The sequence below is a fragment of the Bison bison genome, unplaced genomic scaffold (genome assembly GCF_000754665.1).
Source record: "Bison bison bison isolate TAMUID 2011002044 unplaced genomic scaffold, Bison_UMD1.0 scf7180017864473, whole genome shotgun sequence".
NCBI lineage: Eukaryota > Metazoa > Chordata > Mammalia > Artiodactyla > Bovidae > Bison > Bison bison.
The window spans coordinates 11452206-11466654 of NW_011495034.1; the positions used below are offsets into that span (position 1 = coordinate 11452206).

Genomic DNA, 14449 nt, shown 5'->3' on the forward strand with positions numbered 1-14449 from the left:
ACTCCAGCCCCGCCCTGCAGCCGGCCGCCGACCACAAGCCCGGACCCGGGGCGCGCGCCGAGGACGCGGCGGAGGGGCGCGCCCGGCGCGGCGAGGAGGACGCTCCGGGGGACCCCGCGGCCTCCCTAGAGGACAACTTGGCCAGGATCCGCGAAAACCACGAGCGGGCTCTGAGGGAAGCCAAGGAGACCCTGCAGAAGCTGCCCGAGGAGATCCAGAGAGACATCCTGATGGAGAAGGAGAAGGTGGCCCAGGACCAGCTGAGTAACAGGGCGGGGTTCAGAAGGCTGCCCCCAGTGTACTTAGCGCCCGTGAATACAATCGGGGCGATTGACCGGGAACCCGCCGACGCCGCCATCCGCGAGAAAAGGGAAAAGATCAAAGAGGTGAGTGCACCCAGCTAGAAATCCCTCCAGACCCGCGGTGTTTTTCTGGGAGAAATGACAGACCTTTGAAACTCTTAACTGTGTGATATTACAGTGTTGGGGGTGGGGGGCGGAGGGCATGTCTGTAACATTAGTGTGGGGAGACAGGGAGGTTTTCCACTTACACCAGATGCAGTGTCAAAGGCTCTTTCACTTCCCTTTTATTGTCAAAGTAGATGTGACCAATTAGAATCTGAGGTTGAATCCCGTTGTTTTTAACTTGCATGCTCGAGTGAGCATAAACCACACGAAGTAGGTATTTAATACATGGGCAGATCCTGTGCAAACTTCCTCTTCCACTGGCCAATACGTAGTTAATCGTCCCTGAAAACAGCAACAGTGAAGGTCCCAAACAGCCTTCTAATAAAGCTTGGACGTGGGTTTGGAATGAAGCTTGAATGTAAACGCAAAGCATCGATCACGCATCACAGAAATGTTCCAACAGCAAGCCAGCCCAGCCCGCGTTCAGTCACGTGGCCCCATTCCGCCAGGTGTACTTACAGACTATAAAGGTGAAACTTGAGAACTTGTTATCATAGGGGGCACACTGTTGTTTACTTTTCACAAAATGAAAAAAAAAAAAAATGTAAAAAGCCAGCCTACTGCTTCTTGCATTTCTAGTGTAGCTAGAAAAAGAGTATTCCATGTGATGCAACAGGTTTTCCTCCACAGCAGCACAATGATGACAGACTTAATCTCGGGCAAACATGGACTTTGTTAAGTCTTTCCTAATTTCTTTCCTGTAATTTTCGGTTGGAACTTGAAACATGGTCAGTTTGTGCTTAGCTTGAAGCTGAAGAGGACCTTAAAAATCGTTTCAGACTATCATTTTAAAAATGAACGTTGAAGGGCCCAGAGCCCCAGAACCAGTTAGTGACTGAGTCAGGACTTGAAGCCCAGACTTCTTGTCACCAGGCTGTCTGTGGACAAGCCTCCTTTCTCAGCTGCTCTTCCTTGTGAAACTATACCATTCTGGATTTTTGCACAATCCATCGACTGTAGGAACCATGTTAAAAGCATGTTACCCCAAATTTTGATTCCAATTTCTGAAATACACTATGAATTTTCATTTTTTTAAGTTTCACAGGGTTTGAAAATAAATGCTGTGTTTTGACATTGGACCAGGTACTCAGGAAAGGAAGCTTCCTGATTCTGCACCCCCCCGCCCCGCCCCCCATTTAAAGAGCATAAAAAGAGTTTTGAGGTTGTGAAGAGGTACTTAGCTGAAGTGGCTGCAAATTGGAGGTAGCTTGATCATTGTAGAATTTGTGATTTTAATATGATGACCCAATGAATTTGGTTAAGCTGTAATTGAGCAAGTTAAGGTGGATTTGGGTCCCTTTCAGTTTACCCTAGGCAAGCTGCCTGCAGTCATCCCTCCTGTACCATATAGCCCATCAGCCTTTGAACTATGAGACCCTTCCTCAGGCATAGAACCTTCCCAGACTTGGGGAAGTGGGTTGTACTCCCTGTGACAACTTCTGTCTAGCAGTTTTCCTTCTCCATGAAACTCTTCTCCGACTCTCCAGGAAGATGGAAAAAAGCTCTGCTTTCACCAGTCATCTCCCTCTTCTTTTCATCTCTCAGCCTCCTTGAAAATATCCCACCAAAACCCATAGATAAATTAGCCCCAAATCTGTATCTGCTTATGTTTTCCTTAAGTTTGAAGTGGTGTAATTCACATTTCATGCCTCTGAATTCCTATGAACTGACAGTGTAGATCACAATTGTCCTAGGATATTATTTTAAATATTATAGATCCATGGATGTGAAAAAGCTATTGGTACCGATTAGTACTGAGTAAAAGTGCATTTAGACCAGAAGCACTGGGACAGTAGCAGTCAATTCAGGACAGAATATTAACAGTATGTGTTCCTCACGAATCTGTTGCTATTAGATCCACCGTTATATTTGTCTGTAGATCAAAAGGTCTTAATTAACCATGTAAAGGAAATTTATGTAGCCTTCTGTATCAGTGTGATGCTAACATCTTTGTACCTGGATGTTTTGAAACTGCCCAGTCTTGCATAAAGTGGTGGAACTAAATGGATTCTTTAAAATTTCATGTTGCCCTGAGAACCAAGCGGGGTAGGGAGGTGGGGGTAGAAAGCCAGCATGATTAGCTTCAGTATTTAGTCAAAGACTAATGGGAAGAAATGGATTATGGTTTTTCATCAGATTAGTTCAGGCAGATGTGTTTGTTTGTAAACCAAAAAAAAGGTTAACTAATACTATTATAAAACTATGCTGTAAACATTCAGTTTTAGAGAGGGAAGAGTGGTTGCCCATTATGAATGGACTTCAACTTGATACATTTAGATTCAGTTTCAGGTACCATGTATGCCTTGTCATGAACCAATGGATCTTTGCCTTGATCTTGATTTTTATTGTTCCTGTTTTTTCTAGTGATTTTTATTTACTTAGGTTCTCTATCATACCTGGAGGTACTAACAGTGTTATGGGTAAAATTTAGAAAGTATTGATATAAGCAAGTCTTCTAACATATTGGGAGCTTGGACTATAATTTCTGAGCCAAACTTTCATATTGTAAATTTAGTTTAAAAACAGCCAGTGCTTTTTTTTGCCAACGCAGTTGTGTTACTGGTATTGTGGTAAATTTTTTAAAAATTTGTGTTAAGGGGAAAGTCTTTAATTTCAGGATGTTTATTGCCTAGCACCCTTCACAAAAAGTGCTAGCTACATGCTTTCTAGTACTAACTGGATGGATGATAAATATTTGTCATAAAACTTAAAACTGAAATTAAGACATCCCCCCACCCCATGAACACTTCGTAAATAAATCAACTCTGGGACTTCCGTGAAATTTATAATATATACATAGTACGTATTCCCACGAGGCTGATCTTTTTAAAATTGTGCTCAAGTTGCCCTTAACTTTAAAAAGCAAATGAAGCACAGAAGTGAAAGAACACCATGGAATTTTTAGAAAAATAGTAATTTCTTTTTCTACCCCAACATTTTTTAAAGTCAGGAAGCTTTTAGGGGGAGTTTACCCAAAGGATCTACACTATCCTTTAGAATTAGAACCTTAATCCTAATTTAGAGGATGAACTTTCCCCCCCATTTTTGTGTAATTATGGGGAGGGTTTCTGAGTAATAGGGCCTGAAGACAGTCAAACCATCAATGTGATCCCTCCCTTCTTAGACTGGAACCCCCTCCAGTCTAAATGGGATGGTAGTGGGGAGGCTGACAGCCAGGTTTGGGTCTATCAAGCACGGTTTTAGGACCAGGTAACTGTTGGGTCACAGTTTTCTTTCTAGGTTTCTCAAAACAGGCCTTAGTTTTTAATTCCAGAACTGTTACATAATTAAAAGTTGAAAGCAAATTTTCATATTGATAGCTAATGGTGAGGATATATTTTTATGCCTGACACACTAGCCTTAGGTTGTGCATGAGTCTATATTTTATGTTAACTACTGACAATTTTTATTAAAAATCAGACATAGGAATAATCTACCTTGACATATTAAAACAAGACATTTTTATTTTGAAACTTATTTGCATGAGTAGTAGTGTGGAAAATAATATTTGCAAAATAATAAAGGCCACAATTTGAAGACCTGACTCTGAAGGAGCTTGGATGCCCTTGGGTTACCTTGCCTGTTCAGCTCACCAAGTTCTGAAACACACCAGACATTGAACAGGAGCAAATGCAAGATTTTCCCACTCTTAGGACCTTCCTCAGAGCAGGTAGCGGAGAAGGCAACGGCACCCCACTCCAGTACTCTTGCCTGGAAAATCCCATGGATGGAGGAGCCTGGTGGGCTGCAGTCCATGGGGTTTTGAAGAGTCGGACACGACTGAGTGACTTCACTTTCACTTTTCACTTTCATGCATTGGAGAAGGAAATGGCAACCCACTCCAGTGTTCTTGCCTGGAGAATCCCAGGGACAGGGGAGCCTGGTCTGTGGGGTTGCCATCTATGGGGCTGCACAGAGTCGAACACAACCGAAGCGACTTAGCAGCAGCAGCAGCAGAGCAGGTAGGTCATGGAGCATTTGTAAAAATTTCTCTCTTTAACAAGTAAATGAGTAAATTCAAGATTTCAGCAGTGTAAGTATTAGAGTAGATGCTGAGTGTTGAACATTAATATATGTACAAAAGCAGGAAAAGATTGTTAATGGATAATCAGTTATGCTCAGCTTAATTTTCTGTAAGCTACTGATAATTTGTTTGGGAGGAGTATTTTTCTCTTACTGGGTAACTTAACATTCATATAAAGGAGCTCTATATAGGATCTAGAGCCTAGTTAATTCAGTGGAAAAGAGGTTAAAAAAATGCATTTTCAAGTAAATGCATCTTTATTTCTTAAGTGAGCTAATAAACCACTTTGAGAAATTTGTGTTGATGATTCACGTTTGTAAAAAGTGTCTTTGGATGAGTAACTTTGTTGGACTTCAGCAGCTTAGTTAACTTATTTGTATTAAATTATATAATAAGCTATGGTAATACAAATTCATTATCAGAGCGAGTTTAAAGCATGGGTCTAAAGGTCAGACAGGAGGAAACCCATCAGGTCAGTATGAGTGATGAGGGCTATATATACATGGGTAGATCAGCACTGCATAGGACCCTTATATCTTATAACCCAGTAGAGGACCTGTGGCCTTTTAAGTCCTTTATAACCTACAAAACCACAAAAATGTGTTTGTCAAAGGTGAGTTTTGGTTGGTCACAATAGGAGTAGCTCCCCTGCTGGGCTCCATGGATACCATGACATGCCTTTCCCCTAAGGAGACAGAATGATAAAGGAGAAGCCAGTGTTTGGTATTTTAAGAAAGAGATTCTTTCTTTGGGGAAACTAAGTCTTGACTTTTTCCTCAATATTCTTTGTCTTGTGTAGTATTAAATAATTGAGCTACCTCTAGTCCCCCACCCTTTACTACTAAATATGTTTAAAGGTCCTTCAAACAAGTCTGCCAAATTTTTTCCTATTACCAAAAAATGCTATAAAAATAACTCTGATTTTTGAAAGTAAACATGGAGTTCAGTTCAGTCACTCAGTTGTGTCAGACTCTTTGTGACCCCATGGACGCCAGGCTTCCCTGTCCATCACCAACTCCCGCAGACTTGCTCAAACTCATGTCCATCGAGTCAGTGATGCCCTCCAACCATCTCATCTTCTTTCATCCCCTTCTCCTCCTGCCTTCAATCTTTCCCATGTGCTCTAAGCCATAAAATATTGTATCTGAATGAGACTTTAGAGATAGCTACAATAAAGGCAGCTGAGACACAAAAATTGCCCTGAAAATCATTTTGCTAGTTAGTTAGTGGTAGAGTTGAGCATGGAAGTCCAGTCCTGGGTGAACGTTGTTCGTTATCCACACATGACTTGCCTCCTAAGTAAAATGTCAAGGAGGTGTATAAATTGACTCTCATATTCATTATTTGCAGACACTAATGTCAAGTAACTGCAAAACATGTACAATCCTGTAGTACTAAAACTTTGGTCTCATATGAATTATGTTAACTATTATAATTTAAAAAAAGATCTTACTAGGGGCATGGTTAAGAAGGCCTCTTCGTTTTAAAGCCATCCTGGGAATTTTGATGACATCTTTTTCTCCTTATGAAAATACCTGCAGGGAAACAGAGGCATTAGTAATTACTCAATTGGGCATTCTTTACAAAGAGAGCTGGGGGAGAAATTAAAAAAAAAAAGAGGAAAAGGGTGTACCAGTGTGGGAGAGTTCTTTCAAACCATAAATGTAGGTGCTGTTTTGACAATGCACAATGCATAACAGAAGAATTGAAAGTTAACCTGAAGAAGTATATATTTTTTCTTTTCTAAATTGTGAAAGTATGATAACACATTTGCAGGAGACTTGGAAAATAAAGAGCAATTATATGTAGTTCCACTATGTATTATAATTATTTCTAAAAATAGATAAATTAAGATTTTTAGTTGGAGTTTCAGTTTCAAACTCTCAAAAATTAATAGAATGGATAGACAGAAAATTAGAAGGATATAGTAGATCTGAAAAAGCACTATGAATCAATTCAATGTAATTAAGATTTATATAATTTTCACACAACAGAGTGCAAATTCTATTCTAGTTCCCATAGACTATAAACCTGGAGACACTGGGACATATCCAGGGACATAAAATAAGATGCAAAATTTTCATGGTCTAAAGATATTGAAATCATATAGTCTGTTTCTCTTATCACCATGGAATTATGTTAGAAATCAGTATTGAAAGATATTTGAAAATAACCCACATATTTTAATGTGCAATGTGACAGTTACCAAGAACGATCTTTACTTAGCCATTGAAAGCTTCAATAAAGTTATAAGACTGAAAAAACGAAAAGGGTGATTGCAGAGAAAAAAGGATTTAAATGAGAGGATCAAAGGATCAAAATGAGAAATTAACATAAAAAATACTTAACCCCATGTGTTTGGAAATTAAATGTTTATTTTTAAATAAGTGTATCAAAGAAACCATAACAAGGGAAATTAAGAAAATATTTGTGACAATAAAAATGAAAAGAGAAGTTATCAGAATTTGTTGCATGAGGCTGAAGCTGCTCAATACAACTAAATGCAATATGGAATCTTGTATAAGGTATGAAAACAAATAATGGACACTAACATAAAGTTTTTTGATATTTGAACAAAATCTTCACTTTATAATACAATGTGATACAATAATACTGTATCACATGTTACTTTCCTGGTTTTTTCTTTTTGCAACATAGTATTTCTTTATATTCTCAGAATTGGATTAGAAGTTTCAAGCCTCATTCAAAAAAAAATTTTTTTTTAAATCACCAAGATAATAAGCTTTCTAGACTATTAGCAGTGATACTAGATGCCAGAATAAATGGAACTATATCAAAGTTTTGAGTGAATATAAATTAGAAATCTAGCACTCTGTTCATAGTCAAACAAGTAGAATCAAAATGTAAACTTTTTAGCAAGGCAAAAATTCGTAATTTTCTAAAATATATTGTGCATGCTATTTATGTACATATATGTATACAAAAGATTTCTGTTACACTTGATGAAGGCTTGAGAAAGAACAACAAAAAAGAGAGATGGAGAAATTGGAAAACATAAACAAAATAGGAGCACTGAATGTGAAATAGAAAAAAATGAAACAAACTAGATAGTACTAAAAGATAATCATATAGTCCAGTAGTTTTAAACACGGCTGCTCATTAGAATCAGGTCTGGAGCTTTGAAGAAAAAAACAATACCTGTGCATTTGTATTTTTCAAAATATTCCAAGATAATTCTAATGTGCATCTGGATTTAAAAAAACAATTACAGGTTTTTCTCTTAAATGATAGTTTTGGGGATAATAGAATTTTACTGATTTCTGTTGATATGGTCTTCCTGGGTGGTGCTGGTGATAAAGAATCTGCCTGCCAGTGCAGAAGATGCAAGAGATGTGGATTCGATCCCTGATTCAGGAAGATCTCCTGGAGGAGAAAATGGCAACCTGCTCCAGTATTCTTGCCTGGAAAATTCCATGGACAGAGGAGGTTGGCAGGCTACAGTTTATAGAGTCACGAAAAGTGGGGCATGAGTGAGCAACTGAGCACACAGTCATGAGACAGTGGTATTAAATGAATAATAATTACATAATCACAATAGTGTGATGGGACCAGATGCCATGATCTTAGTTTTCTGAATGTTGAGCTTTAAGCCAACTTTTTCACTCTCCTCTTTCACTTTCATCAAGAGGCTTTTTAGTTCCTCTTCACTTTCTGCCATAAGGGTGTTGCCATCTGCATATCTGAGGTGATTGATATTTCTCCTGGCAGTCTTGATTCCAGCTTGTGCTTCTTCCAGCCCAGCATTTCTCATGATGTACTCTGCATATAAGTTGAATAAGCAATATACAATATACAACCTGATGTACTCCTTTTCCTATTTGGAAACAGTCTGTTGTTCTATGTCCAGTTCTAACTGTTGTTTCCTGACCTGCATATAGGTTTCTCAAGAGGCAGGTCAGGTAGTCTGGTATTCCCATCTCTTAAAGAATTTTCCACACTTTATTGTGATCCACACAGTCAAAGGCTTTGGCATAGTCAATAAACCAGAAATAGATGTTTCTTTGGAACTCTCTTGCTTTTTCCATGATCCAGCGGATGTTGACAATTTGGTCTCTGGTTCCTCTGCCTTTTCTACGTCCAGCTTGAACATCTGGAAGTTCACAGTTCATGTATTGCTGAAGCCTGGCTTGGAGAATTTTGAGCATTACTAGCATGTGAGATGAGTGCAATTGTGCGGTAGTTTGAGCATTCTTTGGCGTTGCCTTTCTTTGGGATTGGAATGAAAACTGACCTTTTCCAGTCCTGTGGCCACTGCTGAGTTTTCCAAATTTGCTGGCATATTGAGTGCAGCATTTTCACAGCATCATCTTTCAGGATTTGAAAGAGCTCAACTGGAATTCCATCATCTCCACTAGCTTTGTTTGTAGTGATGCTTTCTAAGGCCCACTTGACTTCACATTCCAGGATGTCTGGCTCTAGGTGAGGGATCACACCATCATGATTATCTGGGTCGTAAGATCTTTTTTGTACAGTTCTTCTGTGTATTCTTGCCACCTCTTCTTAATATTTCCTGCTTCTGTTAGGTCCATACCATTTCTGTCCTGTGTCAAGCCCATCTTTGCAGTCCATTCTAAAGGAGATCAGTCCTGGGTATTCTTTGGAAGGAATGATGCTAAAGCTGAAACTCCAATACTTTGGCCACCTCATGCGAAGAGTTGACTCATTGGAAAAGACTCTGATGCTGGGAGGGATTGGGGGCAGGAGGAGAAGGGGACGACAGAGGATGAGACGGCTGGATGGCATCACCGACTCGATGGACGTGAGTTTGGGTGAACTCTGGAGTTAGTGACGGACAGGGAGGCCTCGCGTGCTGCAGTTCATGGGGTTGCAAAGAGTTGGACACAACTGAGCGAGTGAACTGAACTAAACTGAATCACAATAGTAAAAGATGTTTATCAGTTTTCACAATCAATAGCCAGACCAAAAAAAAAAAAAAAAGATAATTACAGTTGCAAGCCATAGTGGAAACATGATTAACCTAACAATATAAAATAATTACATACAATTTGTGGGGTTCATCTACCCAGCCAGTCTATGTCTTTTGGTTGGTACATTGAATCCATTTACATTTAAGGTAATTATCGATATATATGATCCTGTTAGCATTTTATTAATTGTTTGGGGTTTATTTTTTGTATGTCTTTTCCTTCTCTGTGTTTCCTGCCTAGAGAAGTTCCTTTAGCATTCATTGTAAAGCTGGTTTGGTGGTGCTTAATTCTCTTACCTTTCACTTGTGTGTAAAGCTTTTGATTTCTCCATCAGATCTGAATCAGAGTCTTGCTGGGTAGAGTATTCTTGGTTGTAGGTTCTTCCCTTTCATCACTTTCAATATATCATGCCATTCCCTGACAGAGTATATATTTTTTAAAGTAGACATATATTTAATAGTAGCACTTGTCTGTGGGATTCATGAAGTATGACAAAAATGACTTGCAGGTATAGAGAAGAAACTCGCGGACTCGCAGGTATAGAGAACAAAGTAGTGGTTACCAGTGATGAGAGGGAAGGGGGAGGGGATAGGAATGAAGAGATGCAAGTTATTAGGTATGAAATAAGCTGCAAGGAGATACTGTGCAACATGAGGAATATAACCAATATTTTATAATAACAATACATGGAGTATAACCTTTAAGAATTATGAATCACTATATTGTTCACTTGTAAGTTATATAATTTTGCACATTAACTATACTTACCTTTAAAAAACAGCAAGTAGACATACATTTAAAAAGCACCAATCTGGGGTCTCTTCGTTATAGGAGCACACAGTTCTCTTCACCCAAGAAGGTCCTGGAGATTCTCCAGGTGCTTTTACCTGCCCCTGCTACATTCATTTGTAGCAACATGGTATGGTGAGAAGGGCTAGTTTTGGAGTCAGACAAGTTGGGCCTGAATCTGGCTTTTACCATGTATTAGTTGTTGTGACCTTAAGCAAGTTGCTTAATCTGTCAGAGCTTCAGTTTTCTCATTTGTAAAATGGCAGTAATAATTAAGTACGCACTTTCTTGGATCAGAAAGCTTAAATGTGAGCATCCACACAAAGCACTTAAAATGGTATTACTATTATACATGGGTTTCCCAGGTGGCACCAGTGGTAAAGAGCTCACCTGCCAGTGCAGGAGACATTAGAGACTCGGGTTCCATCCCTGGGTCAGGAAAATCCCCTGGAATAGGAAATGGCAACCCACTCTACTATTCTTGACTGGGAAGTCCCATGGACAGAGGAGCCTGGAAAGCTACGGTCCATGGGGTTACAAAGAGTCAGACATGACTGAAGTGACTTAGCACACATTATTATAAAACACAGGGAGTGTATAATAAATGTTGCTTGCTGTTATTACTGTTAGTAGTCACTACCTGAAGCCATCAAGCCAAGATTACATTGTTTGAGATATGGTTTAATGCATCAGGAAAGTGGGTAATGATGTTTCCAAAAGTTATCAAAAACAAAGTTCAAAATAGGTTTGCTTAAAGGGTACACTTCCAATTCAGGATGATCTTTCAGACAGCTATGATTTTACTGTGCTACTGTCAACTCTGATTTTCTCACCTTCTCGCTAAATCCAAAAAACTTTCGGTATCCTTAAAAATTGCATACTTTTTCAGCTTCTGTACTTCAGAATATGTGTGAAAGAATTCATTTGTCTCTTTCTCACAGTCTCATGTGCTTGTTCCTGAAGTACCGTCTTCTCAGAATGAGCACAGTTCTTGAGTTGCCTCCTTAAGCCTTGAAATTGTTCTCCAAGATAGAGAAGAAGAGGGATTAAGTAAAATGCATTTTAACCTGTTTTGTCTTTGGAGGAATATTTTTAAGAAGTACAAAGAAAATTATTTTAGATTTAGCAAAAATGTATGTAATTATGATCAGTTCTATAATCAGAGCTCAATGTGTTGTTACCTGGTAGTCTAAATTCGCATAAATCAGGTCTAGTTTGAAACTCAACAGATCGTGGCCTTTTTGAGAGCTTTGAATTTAGATTTATTAAGGTATCCAGCCCAGAAGGACCTCGGAGATCCTGAAGCCCATACTCATTTTACATATGAAAAATAGGGTTCTGTGAGCCCTGAGCTCTTGAGATTCCCCAAGTGTGTTTACTATATAGAGCCGGGAACTGCCTCTTAAGTTCTCAGGCCGGCTCCGCCCGCGATACTTGACTCTAATGAGAACATATGCTCTGGAGGCTGGCTGGCCTGGCCCTCCCTCCTCTTCAGCCCTAAATAGCAGGCTGGCAGCTAGAAACCCCACTGAGAGTATCCTAGAAGGAGATGGAAGATCTTTGCTTGGTGAGGCATTCCCTGAGAAAGCAATCCTGGCTAGTTCCTTTGCTCTGCAGAATGCAGAGGCGCTGCCCCACCTCCACTGAGTCCTGATAAAGACTTCTGTGATCATTAGGTACTTGAAAGAAAACCAAATGAGATTAAGGCTTAAGAGCATTTAGAAGTCACAGCCCTCATTTCTGTCATGAATACTCTGGCAGTTGCTTTAGGCACATTAGAGCCCAGCAGACCTGCAGATAATCCAGACTAGAGATAATGAAATTAAAGAGCCCATGTAGCCTTTGTATTTGCTTGACTTTTGTAACTATCAGTAAAATGCCACCCTCACTTCCTTTTTAAAAACTGTTAGTGTCTTAATCTCCCTCCCTCTTAAACTTAGCAGCAACCTGGTCCCTTATTTGCTCCGATACACTCCGGTTCCCCTTGTTCTGCATCCTTCCATACGATGATACTCAGGCATACTGTATTAACGTTTATTTGCATTTTTTCATGTGATTATTAGTCGGTCTCCCATTCGACTGTCCTGTCTCCAGTCTCTAGTATGAAGGTGCTTAGTATGAGAGGGGGCCTGTAAAGGGAGGGGATTAAAAATGTGGTCAAGGGCGCCAAGCTCTGCAGGGGTCCTCTGTCCATGAAATTCTTCAGGCAAGAATACTGGAGTGGGTTGCCATTCCCTTCTCCAGGGGATCTTCCCAACCCAGGTATCAAACCTTATCTCCTGCATTGCAGGCAGATTCTTTACCATCTGAGCCACCAAGGAAGCTCAATAATACAGCACACTATACCCTAAAACAACCTTTGTTGCAGCGCTGGTGGGGATACCTGTTTGCCTAGGCCAGGAGTTTATGAGAGAAGGTGCAGAGAATAATGATGGACCTGTGAATAACTGGTTGAGACATGAACTTGGGCCATCCAGAGACCGTGAGCTATTGCTGGGATCTTCGTACCTGTCAAATCCTTCTTCATGGAAAGGTCTTTGTAAAGTCCTATGAAGAGCACTTGTTTCTTTTAAAGGATGAGAGGATTCAGACATAGGAGGCCAGGACTCGTGGCTCACACTCGGGATGGCCACGTCCACCTTCCCTGAGCTGATGTTCGGGGCAAGATTAACTCTAGTTCCTCTTTCACAAGAATATGTGCTGCAACTGCTAAATGATTGCATTTCCTCACTGTCTGTCTGTCTGTTAGGCCACAAGACAAAAGGACAGATCTGTGGAATGATGAAGGCAGCATAGTGTATATACCTGGTCTCAAAAATCTCATTCCCAGCTGCCTGAAATTTCACCATCACTGCCTCCCTTTCAATCATGTATTATTTCTTAAAGGCTCCTGTTAAAACGATATCACTAAATTTGCCCAGCAGAAATTATTATTCTTTGAGGTTTATCTTAGCAAGAGTGAGAATGGGTTTGTAAAACAAGCAAGTATCTTCCATTGTGTTATTTCATTGTAAAGTAATACTAGCTTAGGAAAGAACATTTTGAAAGTACATAGGAGTAGAAAAAAGGTGGGCGGGGGGGAATTCTTCATAGTTCAATCATTCAGTCCCAAGCAATGTCAACACTTTTCACCCCAGCATATCAGTTATTTTTTCTCACAATTAAAACCACACTATGGATACGTATTTTTTTAATTTTTCTTTTAAAGTATCATTTTATGATAGCATAATATATGAAATAGAAGCATCAAGTTTATTTAACCCTCCCCTGGGACCTGAACATTTAGATTATTTCCAGTTTTTTGTTTTTATCTTAGGCTGAGATAAACATCTTTGTCTGTTAAGATTCCAGCTGATTTTTCATTGCCCTCACCCCATAAGTAGGATTTTTAATCTTAAATTTCTAATAGGGGAAATGAATAGGTCAAAGAATCGTAGTACATTTTGAGGGGTGATTTTTCTTATACTTCCATGTAATGAACCTGGTCTTGACTCTTTTTGATTTTCGTGGGTGATGAAGCAGTCTCGCGTGTATTTAATTTACCCTTCTTTCAGCAGCACTTTTCCCTGTGTTGGTTCACTAGTTGGATTTCCTTATTGTGAAATGTACAGGACAAGGAAGTTTTTAAAGGAGCAGGGTTGGGAATGAAGACAGCTTGGAGACCTAAGAAGTGGGACATCAGAGAAGATGGATCTAACAAGCCAGCTAGAAGGAGGCAGTGTCTTGAAAGGCAGTAGACAGCATTTTATTTAAAAAAACAACAACAAAATTTGCTTCTTTCCTGGGCTGGATCCCTAGAATTAAAAGTACTCTTTACTGATATGAGTATCTGCCAAGCACACTAGAACAACCCACTTTCGGTCAGCCAAGACCCAGCCAGCCAACTCCCATTGGCTCATCTTCACTGTTATCGTTGGGTTTTTGCATCAGATATTTGAGGAAGATGCTGGGGAAAGAGAGAGTGAATCTTCTATTTTAGAATTCATGAGGATGGCTTCCTAATATTTTAAGATCATAATTGAAGCTCAAAAATAATCCAGATAGAACTTCAGAAGTGACTTTTTCCCCCCAGTGGTTCCAGAAGATGGCAAGTCTTACAAAGCTGAATTCTTGCAGAAGAAAAATTAACCAAAGGGAAATTGTTGATAAAATTTCAAAGCAACACACATTTTTATGTTTGAAGGAGCAGGCTGATCTTTTGTATATAGAGGCCTTTGGTG

General features: G+C 39.6%; 1 protein-coding gene across 1 annotated transcript in view; it reads left to right on the forward strand.

Moving 5' to 3' along the window:
- The window catches only part of MAN1A1 (mannosidase, alpha, class 1A, member 1), a 173528-nt gene that overhangs the window by 1213 nt on the left and 157866 nt on the right, over positions 1 to 14449 (forward strand). Inside the window, exon 3 of the mRNA XM_010861958.1 lies at positions 7 to 386. Coding sequence (XP_010860260.1) covers positions 7 to 386 — 380 coding nt within the window. The remainder of the gene's footprint in view (positions 1 to 6; positions 387 to 14449) is intronic.